The sequence below is a fragment of the Cupressus sempervirens genome, chromosome 1 (genome assembly GCF_028749045.1).
Source record: "Cupressus sempervirens isolate cs-2001-9-10 chromosome 1, ASM2874904v1, whole genome shotgun sequence".
Classification (NCBI taxonomy): Eukaryota; Viridiplantae; Streptophyta; class Pinopsida; order Cupressales; family Cupressaceae; genus Cupressus; species Cupressus sempervirens.
The window spans coordinates 389,804,029-389,828,301 of NC_143118.1; the positions used below are offsets into that span (position 1 = coordinate 389,804,029).

Sequence of the window (24,273 nt, forward strand, 5' to 3'; positions counted from 1 at the left end):
TACCCACCACACTTTCTTGTATCCTTGCGATCACTCTATCAATTTGTACTTGGCTTTCATCATATTTGTGCACTTATTTTTTTAGAGCAACATCAATTTAAAGGAGAAAAATAACCAATAGAGTAGAATGAAGAAAGCACATGATGATAGTTTTATCTTGTTATTCGTGCACTTCATTTTACAATTCTATTGATGAAATAAGGATTTGTTTCACATGATAGAATAACTTTTGTGGTTGATTTTATCATGAATATTTATAATACATGTTTTCCTAATCTACACTATCAACTAATACACCAAGTGTACCTTTACCATACTTTCCCACATCTATCATAGTACTCTTATCCTCGTGATTGCAACACTATATTTTTTTTCTCCTCTCAAATTCATTGATTTATCATTATGTAGATTGCCACCTTGTGGATTATACTATCCATATCTTAAAAAGTTGCAGCGAGGTCTTTTCTATTCATTCTATAAAATAGTTATAAATGACAACTATTTACATACACCATTGAACTACCTTACAATTTATTCTCCTTAAATTCCAATCTACCAATGTGGTGACAATATGGGACTATACTTTGAATTTCTCTCGATTGTTACACTTCCACTCCCTTGTATATCCTTTTAACCCCTTTGAACATGGCTTTTTCATTAACATTTCACACCTTTCCAGCACTATGTATTTTTTTTCTCGTCCTTACCTTTTTACCGCTTGCTATCTATTAAGACATTATTCCTTCCCTATATGCTATGAACTAAATTCAAAATAATATGACCATGTGCCATATCTTGCCCTTTTCTATCTTCATTGCTCCATGTCAATCCTCTTCATGATTATTGCATGGTCATTTCTTTGGAAGAATTATTTTTTGATCATGCTTACATGAACACCTCTTGTCTCTTTATCTTATAACTATTTAGCATGCCTTGCAAGCTAGGACATCTTCTATCAAACATCACTCTTCTTTAAGTCTATCCCATCTTTCCCTAGAATGGAATCTAAATAGGTCAAGGCCATTGCAAATATAAGACTGAAAAGAACTATGAAGCCAAACCAAACACCTAATGCTTAAGCATGTAATCTCCTTTCTCTTTGACTTGGACCAAAAGGTATTCTTGGTACCAGGACCGTTAGTATTTCCTATGATTGGTCATTTGTGTCTACTATCACAACTCAACACTTTAAACTTTCCTCTTTTGTTGGCTCCATGTAATGAGGTTTTCAAATGTTTGGAACTCATGATATATTAGTACATAGACTTGAAAGGATATATGAACCTTGGAAGACTAAATCATGAACTTGTAAATATATTTTAGAATTGATAACAATAAACAATTAACAAAGGTTTAAAAAGCTTCAATAGATTGCATGTTTTTTTAAGGACTATATCTTTCTTCAACTTGACTATAAACTACCTTTAGAAGACCCTTCCATGCGTCATTGAGATGGTCTTTTATATTCATGCTATCATGTCTATCTTCAAGAAACTAAAAACCCTATCTACTATTCACTATTTTCCAACCCTTTTATGCTACCATGTCTTCTATTTTCATGCTATCATGTGTGTCTTCATGAAACCCTTAACTCCTATTTACAATGCATTATCTTCCAACCCTTAAACCCTATCTACTATGCACTATCTAAGATGATAATTGATTTCCCACCACAAGTAAAAAATATTTAAATTTTTTAAAAAATATTTATTTATTCATTAATAATAAATTCAATCTTATAATTTATTTATTTAGCTATAAATAATCAAAATAATAAAAACTCAATTAATGATATTAATAAGTTTATTATGACAGCGATTTTATCATGAAAACGATCCCTACACAAATTGATCGGTTTTAAATGAAGATGCTGAAATCCAGAATGATTTCTCCTCTATCCTTGTGCCATTAAAATATCTAAGGTTTGGATTACACTTTACAAGGGGCTTTACTGATTGGACTCCATATCAATTACCCTTATCATGCGCTTTCGAATATCACTGTCACAAATCAATTAATAGTATTACCAATCAATGTGCTCATGGCATCAAAATACAAGCGAATATCCTAAACACCATTGACCTCTTTGCATTTTAAAAAAGACTTGGTAAAGTGGTGCAAATTTCGTGGCAAAAGTTTTGCATTGGACGGCATACATGCTCTCCAGGCTTTATGGAGCTAATAAACACCTTACACGTTTGCAAATTCAGCCACGTCAGCGAACGCCTACAGAAAAAATAAAATCTCAGGCTAAGTATATATACCCGTATTTCTTTTCCAGATCTGCAATGGAATTTTTTTGCTAGGGAATCCGAAACCGTACGAAAGCTTTAAACAGCCGGGGCTGCGATGAGTTGTGTTCAGGCACTGTACAGGCATATATTCATTTTGGTTTTACAAGAGTACATGTGTTTATTCTTTGAATTAAATGAATGTTATTTCAATTTCGAATCTTCAAATTAATTTTCTCAAAGCGGGGAAAATTCTTTGCTTTGAACTTTTTCCTTATGTTGCGCGGGATCCGAATTATTAGTTTATTTCAATTTTTGCGGCAAAATGCAGTTCCGCTGTGCGCCTTCCCGCCCAAATACAATGCTCAGGAGCTAAATTTCCTTGCAAGCGTCAGGTAATTCTGTGTTTTATTCCAAATCCAGGTGGAAAATGTGAATTTTGAGCGCTTCTGTTAAATTTTGAACTTATAACTGGATAAGTTGTCCTTGTTAATATATATATTTTAACTTATGACTGAATAACTTGTCCAAATCAAGGTTTTATTGATCGGCTATTTATCATATCAACTGGCCGTTTTCTCCTTAGAGTTCATCTACAATACAAGTATTTGTTATTCTTGAACTGAATAGTAGGAGACTTATCACAAGTTTCCACTCCTACGAGTTTTCCGAAGTAGAAATATCCGTGCATTTCTTTTGTTTTTTCGTCAATTTAGTCTGCACTATTGATCTCTTCAACGTTTCCTTTTATCACAAGTTTATTTGAAATCCGTTAGTTTTACTCGAAATTTTTTACATTTTCAAATGTTGAATTTACTTGAATTCGTTGTAGTAAATTAAAACAGAGCACTTACTATTAAATGTCAATTTACTTAGGAAAACTGTTAATCTTGATTAAAATATTCCGGCAAAATGCGATGTCTGCGTGTCTTTAAACAAAAGTAATTGTTATTTGTCCGATTTCTTAAAATTACTAGCATTCATTGCATTTAACACGTTAGTTCTTTAAAGTTTAAATCGCCCCAACAAATTGCGGTCTTTCTTTGTCACTCCAAAAAAACATAATATATGTTGGTTCAAACCGACTATTTACTTCCATCTCCTACATTTCTTTTTATGCGGGAAAATATAGTTTCTGCTAGTGAATAGAGTTCTTTAAGTAATTACAGAAGACACAGCTTGAAAGTAGCATTCTTTTATTTTTTATTCTTCTGTTTATAAATGATATTTAAATTACTTAGATGACATTTTTAGCAAATGGAATGCATAATCGCAACATAGTTCAATCTTGAGTCAGTGACTTGAGTTAACTCTAGTGCTTGCTTGATTTAGTTTTTGTTAAGAAGCAAACTATTTAATAGAATTGAAAAAAAACCTCATTACTAAATCATTTTTTCTGTGACATCAAATCAATTTGTGGTCACTAAAGTCTTGAGTAATCTATTTAAGGGAGCCTTATTGATTAGATTTTGTATAATCGAAGGCTGGAGTCTGAGGGAGGGGTCACCGCTGAGACTTTTTAGGAATGTTTAAAGCCAAGTGATCCCATGAATCATAAAGTATATTAAGGCTTAATTTAAACAAGTTTGCAAGATTTTAAATTTAAAATATCACATAAAAAAATCTAAAATTTCTTTCCTTTCAAAATTTAAATTTTTTGGTAGGAAAAATTGAGCAGGGTATAGAGTTTTCCTAAGCCGGTGGGTCTATTTCTTGCCCCACCCCATTTTCATCCGCTCAAATTAGGAGGGCTATAAATTAGGAGCTTCTATTTTAGAGGAAAAGATTTTAAATAATCCTTTAGCCTCCCATAAAAATTCTCAAGTTGTAGAGGAAAAAGACAAATGCTTGATATGAACAGTTAGATGAGAAAAGTTTGAAAGTTGTTTTGCAGAGCATTTTGTTCAAGTCACTGTTACACAGAAAGTTTGGCTAGTTTTTAACTGCATTTAATAGATCCGAATATCTAACCTCTTAACTTGAGAATTTTCCAGAGTGATGCAAGTCCTTGGTGAATTCGAGGGAAGAAATACTCCTTGGACAATGCTTCTTCATTTTTCTCTTTTCTTTAGGTAAAGGTAGATTTAGAGGGTCCCATAACCCTGCGTGAAAACTAACTGTAGTCTGGCTGCAAAGTGAGGATCAGATTGTAGAGACTGATTATCAGAATCCATTTCCAAATTTATTACAATGGATTGAGTTTTTGTGGAATTCTGATGGCTTAAGAGTGGTAGCTGGAATTCATATATTCAATTTCTTCTTCGCATGTTCACTGTTATATTAAAAATACCTAGAAACATAAACAGACTGAAAGAAGAAGAAAATTTGAAGAGTAAGTATTATCACAATCTGCTGAATCTACAACATCTGATAGACTAATAGTGATAATCATATACATATTATAGAATACTGAAACAAAGAAACCTCACATCATGCATACTGCATAGGTAGTGGGTATTCTGAGCACCAAGCTCAGAATTAATCTACTGAATATGTTGAATACTACCCTCTCCACTAGAAGTCTAGAACTGCTGAAATCAATTGACTCCTATTATGGAACCTCAATTGACTGCGTGCCTGGTTCTCATCAGCTTATGTTGAGACCTTGGGCTGTACACCTCTTTGCTGCAATTGATGATACATGTTGCATCCCTATAGAACAACAAAAAAATTTGTATTTCTTAAATAAGATTAACCTATTCTTTCTTAAATCACATCAACTTTCATTTTCAATTCGTCATTTTTCCTCACCATAATTTTCTGACCCGCATTCAAGAGGTAGAAATCAACCTGTTTGGTGGAGCAGTTGCCTGGGCAGTCATGAGAGAGCACTAAGTGACAACAATATCAGATTAGCACATTTGGAAAGAAAGTTTGAGCTGAGTTGGAGGCAAATGGATCACAGAGATCAAATGGGCGGCCAAGGGGGATTCAGCAAGTTTCAAGGCAATGACAGCAATAGGTTTGTGGCTGAGAGTTAGACAGAAGATAGGTGGTAAGCAGAATTGTGATCCAGCAAATAGAGGTGGCAAAAACAATAGAGTAACCAACAACAGAAAATCAGGCTTAATGGTGTTCCCTGTTGGACAATAATAACAAAGACTACAATTAGCATCAGTCATGACAATGCAAGGCACAAAATCACATAAGAAGAGACCTTGTTGAATGCTAACACAATTAAAATAACTCCTTTTAGTCTTCTTTATTAACAACTAAAGTTTCCCAACTCAGTTCTTTAAATCAGCCTTTAATCTAAACATAAAGAGGTGCCCAAGAGGAGGAATAGTGGTTGAAATGCTGAGCAAACATTCCTCAGTGGGGTTGGTAGTGTTCAGTCATGTATGCCCGGGGTCTGCATTTATGCATGATGACAGTGCATTTCTCTAGAACTCAACATTCCCAATGGCTAGAATGAAGTAAAGTGGGTTCAATTTCAGTACAAAGTCCTTGGTTTTTGTGAATATTTCTCAACGTGGTGTTTGTATGAATACAAATATTGGTGTTTTAATGTTGCAGTAGCCTAGGGGTTGTGATCATAGCTTTGTGTTCATTAACAAGAGTTATATGGGGATTTTCAGCAGTAGTGGGGAGATTTAACCAGTTGTTCCTTCAACCACTTCTTTAAGATGATTTCTTGCATGTCTGGTACTGATTTTACCAAATTTTAATCTACCAATTTTGTTATGTTTTCCAATAGAGAGTTTCAGCTTCAATTTTCACTTTTTTCAGTTGGAAAGACAGATCAATTGCAATTAGAGGTTTTAAGATTTATAAACCCTAGATTCAAGTCTTCAAATGTCTTGTTGAAGTTGCTAGTGGATTGTTATTAAGGTTTTAGAGTTCTCTGGAAGATCTATTTGGCTTCAAGGTAAAGAGTTGCATTAGAATCGCACAGGTTGTTTTTACATCAAATAAGGCATTTTTTGTTTGCATCACTCATCCAAGTATGATTTTCAGTAGCTTCTTTTGATCGAAATATCTTTCATATACTTTTGCAACTTTCAAAGGCTTTCTTTGACCAATATATCTTTTTGATACAATATAGAATTGTCATTATGCTCTATTCCCACCTTTTGTTATATGTGTTGGACCCATAGTGACACTGCCCTGGGGCATGGAAGGATGGTGGAACGGGGGGACAAGTTTTTGGACGGGGGGACAAAGAAACCTTAATTATGGGACAGCAGGGGGATGGTGGGGAGATGGCGGTGGGGGACGGGGGGGTTGTATATGGTAGTTATATTATACATATGGTACTTTAAATGCTAGTTATGCAAAGATGTATTGCAATATAAAATATAAAGATGTAAAAGAGTAAATACTTGAACATTGCATTGAATTGGAACATCAAACATTGAACATAAATAGTTGAATCAGCAAATAGTCAACATTGGGATGTCTCCCATCCTTGGCAGAGGTGGCAGAATTTGGTGGCACTGTTGGGGATGGGTGGACATAGTTTCTAAGTCCCCAACACGTCCCCATCTTTGAGATGTGGGGCAAAAGGTGGGGGGGCGGATGCTGCGTCTCTGTGTTACTATGGGTGGACCATTGTTGTACCCTTCATAGGTTTTCTCAATGTGGTCAGCCTGCTTTGATATCAATGTTGGTAAGAATTGAATGAAGAAATGAGGGCAAGAAAGCAATGAGGCATTACACAATGCGTGAGGGCCCATTTATTTATTATATCAAAGTTAGGGTTAGAAGTCAATTATATTGGAAAGTCATAACGAGAATGAATGTGTTTTTGCTCAACATGTAACAATTATATTTTTATAAACTTACATTTATTATTTAATACTAATTAACCGTCAATTGAATGTTTCAAGTAGCACAATATTGGAAATTGTGGATCACGTTGGTATTGGAGAAGCAAGTTTGTTGAGGCTTGGAGGAGTTCTTGGTTACATATAAAGAGATTTACATGTCTATAATCATATTTCTGGATCTTTAACAAGGTGTTACATGTATTGTTGGTTCCATGGTATAGTCATATCAAAGCCACTGAAAAAACAAACTGAGTAGCCAATCCTGATTCTGGTTTGGATTTGGATCCAGATTTGGGTATGGGGATTCGATTTTTTTGGGTTGGATCCTGATTCCGTGGGTATATTATATATTGGCATTTTCAATAAATATGTGTGTGTGTGTGTTTGTATATTCATAGATTCCATACATGTAACATGCCAATGTTCATTCATCATTGGTTCAAATCTTCAACGAAGTTGTTGCTTCTTTTGTTTTCTGCTTTTTGTTCCATAATTTAGTTTCTGACTCAGGGTAATTAGTTTAATGATTGCATCATGTTTCCTGCTATGCATTTGGCTTTTATCTATAGTGGATATAAATGTGCACATTGCATTGTTATCTTGATATATATTTTAGAACTTTACATATGTAAATCATAGCAGCAAAGTTCTACTGCCAGAAAAATTAGCAAACTAAAACATTATGTTTTTTTAAAACAATGGGTATAAAAATTGTGCATTATCTATATTTTAGATCTGTACATTTGTGTGTCATAGCAAAAAAAATCTACTGGGGAAAAATCCTCTTGGATTCCTCTCAGACCTGGGTAGGATTCTAGAATGGATCTGCAGAGAATCCGGATTCCATTTTGGAATCCTGGTTGGATCCAAGAGGTATCCAAGAGGGATCCGGATATGGATCACTTCCAAATCAGGATCCAAAATTTTCTAGAGGGATCTAGTATCTTAGAGAAAAAACTTGAGGATCTCCGATCATTCAATGAGCAAGTGCTGATAAAGGATGGTTCTCATTAAAAGGAGATGATCACTTTGAATAAATTCAAATATTGGAAAAGTTGGAAGCTAGTAGAGAACCAAAGAAGAGTTCTTAATTCGAATTGTGAGTAGATATGACAAGAGGTGATGGTAAATGATGAAGTACTATCAAAACTCCAACATGGAGTGGGGTAGATAGAGAAATCTACAAAGCATAGATAAAAATAAACAACACTTTATCTAAATTTAGTTTATTATTAATTTATTATCATGTGGTTGTTTGTAATTCATGATGTATCTCAAAGATCATAAGTGCACCTTGCAGCAAAGAGACCTCTAGAGACATCTGTTCTCCTTTAGAGAGTTTCTAGACACTTTTTCGTAGCCTTCTCCAAACACTTACCTTCACCAAACAATAAAATATACAAGATTTATTGATTCTTTCTCTATATGATTCTGATTTGCATAATTTTTGTTGTTGTTTTTGAGCTCGTTGAAGGTGATCTTTGATTGCTTTCAACACATCTTGATTATGCATTACCAAATCACTAGTTTTTGGCACTCTATTGCGAGAGAACACAATCAACAAAGGTTAAGACCAAAGAACCAAAACTTGGAATGGGATTGGAATCGACAAGGCCTACTCAAATTGTGAATCGCCAATGAATTGGCTATGAATCGGCAAAGTGAAAAAACTCTTGAAATTTAAAGATTTTAACAATTTAAAACTTATTTCATGCAACCTTAATTGAATATAATTGAAACACACTATAACATCATCAAATAGAAGCTAAAGCCTGACATACATAAACAATAAATCCATCACATATGTAAAACAAATTGGTGATTTTTGGTGATTCTTACCAACTTGATGTTTTTTGGGGATGATTTTTGACAAAATCATTGAGTTAGGCGATTCAGGGGAGTTTTGCGTAAAAAATCGGCGATCCAGTTTAATGAGTTAGCATAAATCACCCATGCTTCCTTGGATTGCTAAATCGTCAAAATCGCCCGAATTGTGACAATTCACATTACTATGGTTAAGACATTATAATAGTATAGTGCCACAAGTGGGGACATACCATTAGACATATGATAAGAAGTGCTATAGTAGCATTCCCTCAAATATATCCATTTCACCCTAGTTGATTGCTAATTTGTGGCACATTTCCCCAAATATCTCATAATCCATTTCTTCACTATTTGTGTTCGACCATCAGTTTGAGATGATATTTGGTTCTTGGAGTGAGTTCTTTACTTGTCAAATGAAACAATTAGTTCCAAGAAGCACTAAAGAATCAATTGTGACTATCCTTTACAATATTTTTAGGCAATTCATGTAATTTAAATACTTTCACAAAAAATAAATTTGCCACTTTGGGAGCATTGAAGTTTAATGATATAGCAATGAAATCTGCATATGAACAATATAGATGCGGTCTTTTGCTTGAACTTTGGGTAACTGGTAATGAGGTCCATAGATCTGCTTTTCCACTTTTGATTAAGGATGGGTAGAGTTAACAGTCCTACAGAAAATAGTGCTCTCAGCTTTGTTTTTATGAGAAACAGTTTGTTTTTATATGCTTGGGTTTAGTGGTAAAATGTCAAGGGGTTTGTTGTGATGGCTCTTATCTAGCTTCATACATTGTCAAAGTTTCAAAGGGGAGAGCCCTAATATAACCCTCACTAACTAATCTATAAAAAGTAGGCTTTCATGTCCAATAAATAAGCCTATCATGCATGTGACTGATTAATTACCTAAACATAAACATATCAGTTGGTTTTGTGTACTTTCCAATACGATTGCTTGGATATTTGGTGTCACCTCATCTCTTTGTATTCAAATGTATTTTGTAATTCTTGTGGAATCTAGAATGTGTGGCTGATGAATACAGGTGATTCTTCCTATTGAGTTTGAGTGAATTTGCTAATACTTGTACCATATTTAAAATAAAATTTTGCTTAATGTGGTGAAATTTTCATTTTGATGTGTTGTATATTTTGCATGTTTTACACCCCTTATAGATTGTGCACCTTGCCGCAAGTGATGGGGTCCAAAGTAGTGCTTTGGCTGGGGTATATGGGGATGCAGTGGCCTTCCACCCTTTTCTCAGTTCTTATATGTTATTTTTTCGGTCCATAGTTTTATACCTGTTATGTAGTGTTTCCCATACTGATGTGCTTATAAATATCATGCATTGATTTGCTATTATTTGTTCTTTTTATTTTTTCTGTAAAACTTTTCTTACTGCAAACCTACTTTTGTTAGATGCATAGAACATGGATAATATATGGGGTTTGGAATAGTGCCCTGACTGGGAGGTATGGTTGGCCAGCACCTGGCTACCCCAAGATTTTGTTTTGAGCTTTATAGGTAGTTTCTCAGCCCATGGTTTTATACCCATTGCATTATAATGCTATTTAGTGGTCTTTATATATTCACAATGGTATGGATGCAATTTTTTGCTTGAACCTTGGGTAACTAGCAATGAAGCCCATAGATATGCTTTTCCACTTTTGATTTGGGATGGGTAAAGTTAACAATCCTAGAGAAAATGTGTTCTCAGCTTTGTTTTGTTGACAAACAGTTCATTCTTTAATGGTGGTAAATCAAAGTTCTTGTTGTGATGGGTTTTATCAATGTTTGTGTTTGCTTTAGTTTCAAAGGAGAGCCCCAGTGCACCTCTCACTAATTACTCTATACAAAGTAGGTTTACAAGTCCAATGTATGTATGGCTGATTAATTGATTAAAACATGAATATATCAGTTCGTTTTGTGTAACGTTCAATTCAACCACTTTGATACATGATGTCTCCTCATCTCTTTGTATTCAAATGTATTTGTAATTGTTTTGGAATCTAAGATGTATTGCTGAATGAATACATGCAATTCTTCCTACTGAGTGTGAGTTAATTTGCTAATACTTGTACTATATTCTAAATAACGTTTTTCTTAGTGTGGTGAAACTTTTGTTTTGATATATTGTATATTTTGCATGTTTTACACCATTATGGATTGTACACCTTGCCACAAGTAATGGGGTCCTTAGTAGTGCTTTGGCTTGGGGGTATGGGGAACTAGCGGCCTTCGACCCTTTTTCTGAGATTGTGTATTTTTTTTTTCAGCCCATTGTTTTATACCTGTTCTTTGGTAATAACACTCAGTGGTTTCCTATAATGATGTGCTTATAATATTTATGCATGTATTGGTTTTTATTTATTCTGCATTTTTAGGTGAAACTTTTCTCACTCCACTCCACTCCACTCCACTTTTGTTAGATATATCGAACATTTTGCAGTATTAGCACCCCTTATTTATTATACATGACATGACAATTAATGGGGTTTGGAATTGTGCCCTGGCTGGGAGGTATCTTGGGCCCAACACCTTGCTACCCCAAGACTTAATTTTGAGCCTTTATAGGCGATTTTCCAGCCCATGGTTTTCTACCCATTGTATAGTAATGTTATCTAGTGATCTTCTATATTGATGTACTTACAAATACTTTCACATGGACTCATGTTAAGAACAAGTAAGAATTTTTTTTTTGTATTGAGAATGCTTGCATTAATACAATAGAAGCTATATTGTTTTGTTCTTTACTATAAGGGTTTCTTTACATAACTTCTTCTTATGCAATGAGTGTTCTGCAATTAAGATTTTGTTGGCATTACTTCTCTTTGCATATATTTGTCAATATTTTCTTTCCAAACTTTTTAATAATATTTTGAATGTCATTTTAGGGTTGAGTGCATTTATTTTTTTATCTAAGTAAATAATGCTTGATTTTGTCAAATTATATCCAAATTGGGCATTAATAGAATAAATTAGAGATCCTAGTAAGTAGTTTGTCTATTTGTCCAAACTTTGGTCTTCCGTTGTGTTTGGAATACACAATCAGTATAGACAAGCCATCTATTGTGTTTCTCTATTTGAATAGGCATAATTATGTAATTCAATATAGGCTCATTATGGAGAAACTTCTAATATTTTTATCTACTATTGATGACTCAGAGATTATTTTCTATGAAGGGATTTCTAAGACGAAGAAATATTGGTATAGAGGTGAATGCAGCTTTCTTTTATCTCATTTGAATTTCACAAATAATATGAGATGCTTATTTAGGGTTTCTCCTTGCAATTTCTAGATAACTCGACACTTTTAATTAATAGTTATATAATTTAACAAGTGTATTTGCAGGTACCATTGTCCACTGGAAGAACATTTACTGAACACAAAGTTATGGAGTCAAGAGACTCTATTACAAATGTATGTTCTTTTCTCTTTGTGGAGTGTAGTATCCATGTATGTTTGTGTTATCTTTGCAACTAGATGCCTGTATATTGCATTAATGTAATTGTTTACTTGTTTATTCTTTTGAATCGTCCACAAAAAACAAGATAAACATAAAATGACAAGTTCAAATGAAAAAGAGACTGGAGTAGATAAGGAACAAGGCAAACACATATTTCCATTGATGAGATAAGATATTTAGTGAAAACAATGACCATTATATTTTAAATGCAAATAAAATATACAAAAGGACTAGTTGTTGTCGTGGGGAATTTTAGTAGATAAGATAAATTTTTTAATGTCCAACAAGAGACCACAAGGGGCTAAGGGACTAGAAAATGTACAAGGCAAGCAATCCATAGTGGGAGCACCAAACATTGTCCATGAAAAGAATTAGCAAGAAAGCAAAAGACAAAGTAGGAAAAGACTAAATACTCCTTATAGGCGAGAAGTAGTCCAAAACCGAAGGATGTGACTTGGGTGAGGCTGTGTCATTGATTGTCTCAAAGAGTTGTTGGAAGAAGGGTGAAACTATCGAGTGCGTCGATTGTAAGGCCTCATAGATTTGGCGTGACCTAAATAAGAAGGGTTGAGTGATTACTTGATCTTTCAGGTAGGAGACATAGGTGTGAAGAAGGAGGTCATGAGCTGGTATGAAATCTGCTTTGATGGGAACATAGTTGCCACAATATGGTCACGAAGTTGCAAGGCCTCCTAGAGATAGAGGGAAAGATGCTGTTGATCAATGTATCAAAAGAATGAAGAGAGGGACTTGCACGCTTTGAATTAGTAGTAAAACCTCCCCCCAATCTCATAGTAGATGGGGCATCGAAAGATAAAATGGATCTTCGTTTCTGCCTCCCCTATCCTGTCCTCCTTGTCAATCTGGTGGCCAGTCTGTATACGTAGTTGGTGAGATCTCACCCTAAAAGATTTTCGAGAGATATAAAGGGGATGGGGTCAATGACGGGTAAGGTACTAAGGGCCCACAATATTCCCATCTTGGAAAACGATGTAGTGCTTTGCATAAGAAGCCATCCTTGGAGGGTTACTCCATGTCATGATAATATAATGCCTATAGATGTCGAGCCTGACTTGCTCTTTCAACTCTTGGGAGGGAAGTAGGAGAGCAGGGGCATCTAGAGAGAACCAAAAGAGGAAATGTGGTCCATAACAATCCCAATCAAATCAACAAGAGCAGAGGCTCAGGTAAACCAACAACGAGCACTGCTAGCAGGATCGGATTAAGCAACCACTTTAGAGGAGCAGTAGGTCAGGTAAGAAAACCTGTGACAACCCTCAACGAAGTTTGCGAAGCTTTGAAGTCGATGAAGAAACCAAACCAAATCCAAGATAGTTCCAAGCTTGAAAGAATGAGCCCCAATCTCGACCAAGATAATATTGTGAGGAGTGGGTCAACGATATCTCATAATGCGTCAAAGGAGGGCTTGGAGTCTCTCTACCGAAGTCGAATCGAATTCAAGGAGAGAGGGCCTTTACAATAGAGCTATAGAGGATGGTGGGCCTGAGCAAGGAGTCCAACAGGGACAAATTGGTCATGGTATCTTGGAAGTGATGTCTAAAGCACTGTCTCAAGCATAGCTAGGGAAGTGAGTCCCTTATTCACCTAGGGTGATATGGTAGGTCTCATATTGAAACAGGGTCCAAAGAACTTAACCCCCAGGTAGGTATAGGAGGATGTGATCTCGAACTCCTCGCCTAGAAAGTAGAAGTGGAGATGTGAGGTCTTTAAATAATTGAGGACCATTACTCAAGTCTTGCCTATGTTCACAACTAGTTGTTACGAGCCCCAAAATGAGGCCAACCCATCAAGAAGCCGCTAGAGCCCCTTTGGAGAAGAAACCAAAAGAATGACATCGTAAATGGAGTTAAAAACCCAACGTAAGTGGCAATCATTGCCAGGGAGCGAGAAGTCTTAGAAGAAAGCCTTGAGATTGTCAATGTAGATCTCAAAAAGAGTAGGGGAGAGAGGGCATCCTTGCTTCACCGCAATGGTGCTCAGGATAGGATTTGGGAACCTCTAAGAGGTCTTGAATCTACCCACAACACTCTCAAAAAGCCTCATAATAGCTGCCAAAAGTGTCTTAGAAAGCCCAATGTCCCTTATCCGTTGGAAGAGAGCCATTCGAGGAACAAAGTCAAAAGCTTTTTGAAAGTCTGCAAAGCAACAATAGACTTTCACAGTGCGGTGTCAAGCCTTCTCAATGATAGTTTGCAAGGTGAGAATATGGTTATTGTTGTCCTGCATTTTGTCACCACAAAATGTTGGTAACAACACAAAACTTTTTCAAGCTAGTTTTGCATTTCTTTAATTTTAATTTGATATTCAATTGTTTAATGTTGATCGATCAATCGACTTCAATTCGTATATCAAATTGTTTTAATGAAGGCTTTCATCAAGTCTTTTTCGTTTTGCTTTCTATTGAGCCTTTGCTTGATTTTTGAGGCCTTTATCGTCCTTTTCTTTGTTTTTGAGTTTGTGTTTGTTGGTTTTTAGTCCTTTGGTCTTGCTCATGTCACGCCTTTTGCTTGTCCCTTCGATTCGGTCTAACCTAGAGCTCAATCGGAGTTGTCAGTCAAGAGATATGCCCGTTTTGTTGCCTCAAAAGTGGACCTTTTTGGTGCAACAACATGAATTAAACATATGATGTTATATTCTTAATTTGACTTTCACTTTTTGATAAATATAACTTAAATTCACTTTTTGTTATGTTTTTAAGTTACTTTAATTTTAATTTTTTAACTTAAAGTGACTATAGTGCACTTTATGCTATAATTTTAAGTTGAGTTACTTTTTAATTTTTCACTTAAAGTGACTATATAACTATATAGTTCCAGTTTAATTTTTGATTTTTAAATCAAATGCTCATTTAAATGTTACTTTTTGAATGATGTTTATATGTTATATTTTTAAATATGATATATAAATATTGTTTATGACCCATTTAGTAACATTTTTATAAATTTAAGTGGATTAAATGAGTTTAAGTTATCAAAAGTGGACATTTTCTATGCAATTACATGTAAAATCTATTAAAAGTGGACATTTTACATGTCATATAAAGTTCAACTTGGTGGACCTTTTTGATGTCATTACATCAAAAGGTTATCGAAAGTGGACCTTTTTGATGTCATTGCATCAAAAGGTAAGTTTTTATGTCTTTGCATCCAAAATGTGAGATGTAACTTAAAATGTGCATTCCCTTCCAAAAGGTTTGATTTTGATTACTTGCACATTTTAAAATATGCCATTGACCCAAAAAGGTTCGATTTGCCTTCTTGAAAGATTTTAAAACACGCTATACACTCAAAAAGGTTCAATTTTAACTAAAAGCATGTTTTAAAATGTTTCTTGAGCTCCAAAAAGTCCGATTTTGAAGAAATGCATGTATTTGGCCTCCAAGAACTCGATTTTGGAGATTGTGAGAGATTTATTTTATAGTTTTTCATGAGATCTTTTTCAATAGGGTCGTTTTTGCTTGGCAATGGATTTTCTAACATTAAAAATAGATTTATCTTGCTAAAAAACGTTTTTTCAAACTCCTTTCAAGGGCATGTTTTTGGAAAAATCTTCAAATAAATCTATTTAGACTTAGAGTGATTTAAATCACGTTTTTGCAAGGAAAAGAAGCATTTTGGTATCTTCAATCATTTGCAATACATCTTGGCTCTCATTTTTGCACTCGGAAGCCAAAAACAAATTCATTTCATGCCTTTTATGAATCACGTTTTTGCTAAAGACACTCTGAAAATTGGGGTTTTTATCCACTTTTTTGCATTTTGGAGTCACGTTTTTGCATTTTGATCCATGTATATGCATTTGAGAAATTTGTTTTTGCATTCACAAGTCAAAAATGACTCAAAAACATGCATTTTTTGACCTTGTTTTTGCAAAACGGCCTAGATTTTTGCATAAAAAAGTCATGTTTTTGTCCAAAAAACTTAAAAAAATGCATTTCCAGCCCATACCTTTGATCAAGGGGGATTGTTTTTGAGTTTTAAATGCATGATATTGTCTTTGGAGACCATGTATTTGGCACTTTCATGTCAAATTCGACCCTTCATTGCTCATTAATTTTTGTTAAATGCAAGTACGAAAAAAGTCAAAAAGTCGTTTGAAAATTCGGATTTGAGGAAGAATTGGTCTCCAAGTTTATAAAATTTTCTATTTTGGCTCTTTAACCTCTAAGTAAGTGGACATTTTCAAATTTGCTCATCAATTCATGCTTATCTTGCTGATTTTATGCACATAATTTTATGCCTATAAAGGTTCGATTTTGATTAAAAGTCACTTTTTGAAAAGTCAAAAAGGTGTCATTTCATCTTCCATGTACTTTGACTTCACCTTTTCACCAAAGATGACTATAAAGTTCATTATCCCTCTTCCATTTTCCATTTCCATCTCTCCATATGCATTCGCACCTGCATGTTTCTGCATCTTTCCATGCTTTGCACCACATCCAACATTCACATTTACATGCGCACCCTCCATCCGCATTTGTATGTCATCTCACTTTCCATTCCTCATTACATGTTGCACTTACATGTAATCCATTTCCATGCAATGACATCTTGAAAGCCCAAGTCACTTTTTAAAAGTCAAAGGTTCTCATTTACATGCATTCCCATGTGCCAAGCACATTACTTCAAAAAGAAGAAGAAAAAAATGTTAAAATGTGTTGATGGAAAGTTATTCTCAGTTTACATCTAGACATCGTCAAGAAAGTTTTTAAGTGTCAGAGAATCCAAAACGTGTCAATCTACAAAGGAGAATTCACGACAATTTGAGTGAGAAAAGCTTGATTACATCAAGTTTTCAAATGACAACGGACAATTTAGAAAAGAGAGTCAAGCTATCAAAAGACGTAATGCAGTGATTATAAAAGTGAATGCAGTGACACAAAATACAGAAACTCTCAATCCTGTTATTATTCGGAAAAACATCGCCAATTACAAGGTCTTTCAGGACAATCTCTAAGATTGTTTCAATTCTCTTCCGTCTTTCTTCTTCTTCTTCTTCTTCTTCTTTCATGTTTGTAATTGAAGAGGATGTATTACATGAAGATGTGTAATTACATGTAATGCGAGTTGCATTTACATGAAAAGACATAATGCGAGTTGCATGTAACCCTATATTTTCTCTTTTAGTTAGACTAGGTCAAAGTTGGTTGAGTTGCTCCCACTTTTTCCTCCACTTTTTTCTCAACTCCTGTGCCTATATAAAGGAGTGCTCCATCATTGTAAAAATCATCTTTTGTTGTATGCAAGAAAGCTCTACCACATTTGTGCAAGCATAACTTTGATTGTGTAGTATGAATTTGGGAGAAAAGTGAATAAAATAAGCAATTGAATTCGAAGCTTTGTCTGTAAGCAATTTTGATAGAGAAAATTAGAAGCTTTGATTGTAATTTGTGTCTATTTTCTTGATTCATGTTATTATTGTGTGTTCAATAAAAGAGCATAGTGATTTAAGAAGCAATCGGAGCCAAAGCTTTGACTGGGAGCGGTTGTGGAAATATATAGCTAGAGGTTTTGTCTGTAGCTTATCCTTCTTTCTTAATTTGCAAAATAGTTAAGATATTTTTAGTTTTAGGAGTCTTTGTGCCCTAATTGTAAAGCTTTTCCATACAAAAGTACGATCGTATTTAGAGCCAAACCTGTATATCTTTAGCTAGCCTTTGAGTTAGAGAAGGTTTATTGATATCACTGTTTCCAGCTCTTGATAGAAGTGTAGTTAGAGATTCACCCTGCCCATTACGCGTTCCACGAGTAAGTGGATTCTTTCTTGAAAGATAAGAAGAAAGGGTATTGGTAACACCCATTTTATAAAATCTCTCGACTTCTTGCTTACCTTGAGTTGATCCAAGGAACGACGAGAAGGGGGAGCCTTCCCTTTAAGGTAGGAGAGACTCTATCTCACATGTTGTGGCTGGTCATCCTACTTTGCGATTGGATTTTTACCCAAAACTGTTTGTTGCAAAATATCCACCCAACAGTTAGGGTCTGAAAATCAATGAAGAAACCGACCTGCCCCCTAGCCCAACAATGTCGTTGATCAAGCTCCCTAGATAAGATATTGTTCAATATAGCAGTGTAAAGTTTGGAAAATATATGCTCAATCATGATGGCCTTGTAGTAGCTGACCTGTTCTTATGGATAAGAAAGATAATATGCTACAACCAACAGTCGGGAAAGCTAGTAGCCTAGTACACACTACTTTGTTAAAGAGCAGTATGAGGAAGGAACCCAAAGTTGTAATACCAAGCTTGAAGAGTTCCTCTTGGAAGCCTTACTCATTTGCTGCCCTGCTACTATTCATGCATCTAAAAACCTCATTGTTGTTGAAGTGTTTCATCTAACTCATGTAGGGTTAATACATTATTGAGAGTACATATATAGATTGAAAATTAATTGATCTTTTATTTGTACTAAATAATTTATATTTAGTAAGTTCATTTTGTAGTGAGCTCACTTTAAGATAAAATTGGACACATCTAAATAATATTTAACATATTTCAAGGCACAATTATCAAAAGATTGGTTATTGCAATGATCACCCTCAATTTGTTTCTTTAAATATATTTGCTTTCAACTAAATGAAATGCATAACAACATTCTTTCCACTTTTTGATCGCCCAATTCCTAGAAAAAGAGTAAGGTGAATGTATGCGCATTATTAGAAACAAATTACATCCTCCACTTGTCTAGTGGTGAATGAGGTTTCACATCTGCTTAATTCAATGGAAAGCTTATACAAACATAGGAAAGTAAAGCAAGCTCCTTCTACTATTCAGTGGTAAGTTATTACAACAAACCACTCACTTAGTGGGGTGGTATTAACAATAAACACAATATACCCACTGGTGGTACTACTATCCAAGGTTACAATTTAGAATGCATGAAAGAGAAAGCTTTAAGTGGCATCACCATTCAAAGCATTACAATGCCAATATATTTGCATCATAAATATCATAATAAGAAGGTTGTTGATAAATAATGCTACTATGAAGACAACTATTGTAATACCCCTAATTGGTATCAAAAAACAATGACAATCACTATTCATTATTCAAAATAATGATAATACAAGATACCTTGATTAGTGACAAACATTTCCCTAGAGATGCTTGAAAACATGCTACAACAAGACTGAGCAGCTAGATAATTACTCAAGAATCATGAACAACTCACACCCAGTTGTATTAGTCTTTGGGACGGTTCTCAATGCTAATGGTTGTAGCTTCAATCTGATGATTCCAATCGATGAAATCAAATGTTTGAATGGCCTATCAGTCTTAAACATTTGATATGTATCCTTCACTATTATTATCATGGAGCATTATTATTATTGATAATAAATTATTAAGTAGATATTTAACTATATAATATATCTATATCTATCTATCTATCTATCTATATGTGTGTGTGTATATGTATGTGTATGTATGTATATTATATATATGAGATATATTATATATCTATATATAATATAAGATATATTACACATATATATAATACATTATCTATATATTATATATATGAGATATTTTATACACACACACACACACATATATAAATTATTATCCTATATTATAATCACGATAATACATTGAGGAAAGATCATTTGTGATACATGTTAAAGCAATAACTAATGCGTGTTAAGATATTAACAAGAGACATGCGTGTCTATATCATATACATATTCATTGAAAGAGTAACTTGAAACACACATAAATTAGTAAGTGCTATTACAAGTTACAGCAGAGATATGTCATGCCACCTCAAGTACAAAGCATTACATTATGCATCTAGGAAACTAAAATTTAAAATTTCCTAAATCTAAATCTAACCAAACTTTAACATGATATCAGAGCAGTTTCAAACTTATGGGAATGTGAATGGTTTGTTTTTTCTTTTGTTGAATTGATGAAGTTATAATCCATGTGCACGTGCTACAATGAAAACAGAGCAGCAGCAGTTCAAACTCTGAGAATGCCTCCATGCAACCCATGCCATCGATGGGGCATGTGAAGTATCTACAGTGCTGATTGGAAATTACAAAGTAGAATACATTTGTGTTGCTTGATGAGAAGGTTCAAAGTGGAAAATAATGCATATGAATGCCCCAAAAGAGTGCATATATATTTGAATGCAATGATCATAGATTATGAATAGGAACAAAAGCAAAATGGTTGATAGGCTGGTCCAAATTGAAACTTTGAGGCCCGAAACCACAATCTCTGGCAATATCCCTTTTGTGCTACAAGAATGAAAGCTACGACAGGTTAAAGCCATTATTAAAAAAAAAGCTTTTAGGAGATCACATTTATGGATCCTTATTAAATAATTTAACTTGAGAGGAAAGGTGATGTTTGGATAAGCAACATGGGTGATAAAATAAGAAAACAACAGCACGAGCTTCACATAGTACAACAATCAACAATATTTTTGAGTATCGGAATAAACACAACGATAATAAGGAGACCAATTAGTGACTATTTGGGAGACTAGTCAAAAAAATGTCAAAACAAACTACACGGTAAACAAGTAATTAGTGTATATCAGAGGACATAAGACCATCACCTAGATAGGAGGATTCGTATACATTAGATGGTCAATTAGTATTTTTTTGATAGGTAAGAGGTCAAAGCCAACGTTAAGTATTATGATAATTAATTTAAGCTCAAGTAGATTCGAACCCAAGACCTTCCAAATAAGAGGCTCACAATTTACCATTGTTTTGTAGGCTTTTGCCTAATTAGATGGTCAATTATTAATACTAGACATTGAAGAGATGAAAGTACCCGTGAATGGTGTGGAGACTTTCAAGAATTCTTATTTAATCTAGCATGGTCTTTGCTACAAGCAACGATTCCCAAATACATGTAAAAATATGTTCCAAATATTTTACTAAAATCAAGCCTTACAACATTAGATCCCTTCATACGAAAAAATATTGAGATCTATAATAATGATAAATACATTAAACTATGGTGTGAGTATTGGATGATGGTCAGAGTGATTATATACTCAAGGGAGGAGTTGAATATTGTTAACTAGAGAAGAAATTATCGAGTATTGTTCATATGAAAATATCCTTTGGCAATTAAGGATTATTAAGGGTATCATTGATAGAAGACAATGATAAAAGTTGATATCTATTATGTTTCAGATATGGAGATATATGATTGCAAAACATTAAAAAGTCTGACATTAATCACATTGTAGATAGTAATGGTTTACTATGACAATAGCGATGAAAATTTGAAGTGGTGTGTATAGGGAAGGGAAGCGATGACGAATAGTCATAACTCATCATGCCAAATGCACTACACAAGAAGATGCTAGAAATCACTACAATAGAGAGAAGGGATTTATTGTAAAGGATTTATAAAACCTCAAATGTAGATTGCAAATGTCACAGTCCCAAGTACATTGTAGTTCGATTATTGACAAGTGTTTTGTTTGCTATCGCAAGTAGTGTAATTCAATTATTTACGAGTGGTTGTTTACTATAAATAAACACTGTAAATAAAGGGTTCATTCAAAAAGCACTAACTTCACTAGATTATCCTCAAACGAAGAAAAGAGGTTTGAAGAAGAACAGGGAGCTAGAAGGATGTGTGAGGTTCTCTATACGACATTATTGTGGATAAGTTTTTGGTTTGTGATTGATGGGTCTTGTTGGGTGGATATTTTGCAATCGACAATTTTTGGGTAAAATCCAGTCATAGAATAGGATGACCAGCCATAGCGTGTGAGACAGAGTCTCTCTATTAAAGGGAAGGCTCCCCCTTCTCACTGTTCCTTGGATCAACTCAAGTTAAGCAAGAAGTTGAGAGATTTTGTAAGGGATGTTATCAATATTCTTTCCTCTTAATTTTCAGGAAAGAATCCACTTACTAATGGAGCGAGTAATTGGCAAGGTGAAAACTCTAACTACACTTCTTTCTAAAGACTGAAAACGGTAATACCGATAAACCAACACTATCTTAAAGGCTAGCTGAAAGTGTACCAATTTGGCTTTAAGTCTGGTCGTATTTCTATATGAATAAGCTTTACTAATAAGGCACAAAGACTTCCAAAAGTAGAGATATCTTAACTATTTTGTGAATCAAGAAAGAGATATATGCTACAGACAAAGCTTCTAACTATACATCTTCACAATTGCTCCTAGTCAAAGCTCCGGTTCCAATTGCTTCTTAACTCTTTTTACACTCAATTATCAAGAACACAAAATTATACGAATCAAAGATAACATATGCAAATTATAGACAAAGCTTCTAATTCACACAAGTAACAATCTCACTCAATCAATTTTAAGTCTCAATTGCTCTTTTCTATTCACTTTTCTATCAAAATAGTGCTACACAAACAAAGTTCTATTGACACAATTTCTCCAGAGCTCTCTTGCATATAAGAAAAAAGATGATTTTACAATAAGAGGGCACTCCTTTATATAGGCAAAGGAGTTGAGAAAAAGGATGGAGGAAAAAGTGGGAGCAACTCAACCAACTTTGACCAAGCCTAACTAAAAGAGAAATCATTGGGCTACATGCAGCTGCACATGCAACTCACATTACATGTAATTACATCTTTTCATGCAATGTATCCTCTTTGATCTACAAGCAGAAATAAAAACAAAAGAACAATCTTAAAGATTGTTCTTTAGTGCCTTGAATTTGATGATAACATCACGCACTGTAGGAAGATCAAAAACCTCCATTGTCTTTGATTTTGCTTCTATCTTTAATGCATCTTCATATGCTGATTGCACAACCTTGTAATTTGTCGCCAAGTTTAAGTGTTTTACCAAAGGATTTTGCGAATCAAATTTGTTCATTGTGTGAGAGCCAAAATCTTCAGAATCTATATCAGCATTGACCCTGATTGTATATTCTGAAATCATTCTTTCAAATGCAATTAGATTACCGTGTTCATCAAGAATCTGACATCCCAATTTCTCTAAGTCACATGTGATCTTTGTTTCTATTGCTTGACAATCTCCAAGGGCTGACTGCAACTTTGTTATTAGTTTCCTCAATGTTTCTTCTTTGTAGCCCATAAGCCCTTGATATCTGAATAACATTTCGTATGACGGAAGAATTGTTACCAATTTAACATGCCTCTTAAATTGTTATGTTTTATGCTAAACTAAATATGTTCTATCTATTGACTAAGTGGGTTTAGCTGCTAAGAATATACAGTACAGAACGAAAAGAATGCAGTAAGCAAAGTACAGGAATCATAAAGAAGAGAATTGATCACTTTTTCAGGATACAAGTACCAAAAATAATACTTTTTATTCAAGTATTCAAAAATATTTTACAAAGTGTTCATGTTTACACAGTACTTGAATACAATGCATTCAGATATTACTAGTGGTCTCAGCTCCTAACATAAATATTTGAATTAAACACATTGTACAAACATAAAAGTACTGAAAGGGAGATAAAAGGAAAGGCATCCATTGCTTGAATGGAAGGTTTGTTGCCGAAGGGCTGATCCCGCATCTCCATCTTGGAGTAAACTTGCAAAAAAAAAAAAATGAACGAAAAAATGGGTTAGTTCATATGAACTGAGCAATGAAAAACTTTCCTATCATCTATACTCTACTGTTTCTACTACATGGTTATGCAGATAACTATGCTAAAAGGCAAGAAGGCAAGAAAAATCCGAAGAAGATAAAATATGTTTTTACTAATGAGTTTGTTCCATGTGCAGATACAGGTATGAAGACTTGAGGCTATAGAAGGATCATGCGTAAGTTACATGCATGAAGCCTTTTGGCTAAGTTTGTTCGGGCAAAGACAAAAGATATTGGGGAGACTGTTGAGGGGGCATACATAAGTTTCAGGTATGGGACCTTCCAGTCAAAACAATGCAGCTGGTTGAAGACATTGAGGAGATCATTGAAAGGACGTGCATAAGTTACAAGCATGAAACTTTTTGGTCAAATCAAGGAGCGTCAAAGGCAAAGAA

The 24,273-nt window shown here is 34.4% G+C and overlaps 1 protein-coding gene across 5 annotated transcripts in view; it reads left to right on the forward strand.

Moving 5' to 3' along the window:
• The first annotated feature begins 2,287 nt into the window (after nucleotides 1-2,287).
• The window catches only part of SEX4 (dual specificity protein phosphatase (DsPTP1) family protein), a 182,971-nt gene continuing 160,985 nt past the window's right edge, over nucleotides 2,288-24,273 (forward strand). The window contains exons 1-4 of one of the 5 annotated variants that reach the window (XM_089826615.1): nucleotides 2,288-2,375; nucleotides 2,563-2,626; nucleotides 11,991-12,041; nucleotides 12,178-12,246. In XM_089826615.1, coding sequence (XP_089682741.1) covers nucleotides 2,350-2,375; nucleotides 2,563-2,626; nucleotides 11,991-12,041; nucleotides 12,178-12,246 — 210 coding nt within the window. In that variant the 5' untranslated portion in view covers nucleotides 2,288-2,349. The remainder of the gene's footprint in view (nucleotides 2,376-2,562; nucleotides 2,627-11,990; nucleotides 12,042-12,177; nucleotides 12,247-24,273) is intronic. The other 4 variants (XM_089826624.1, XM_089826632.1, XM_089826635.1 and 1 more) reach the window with 4 other exon arrangements.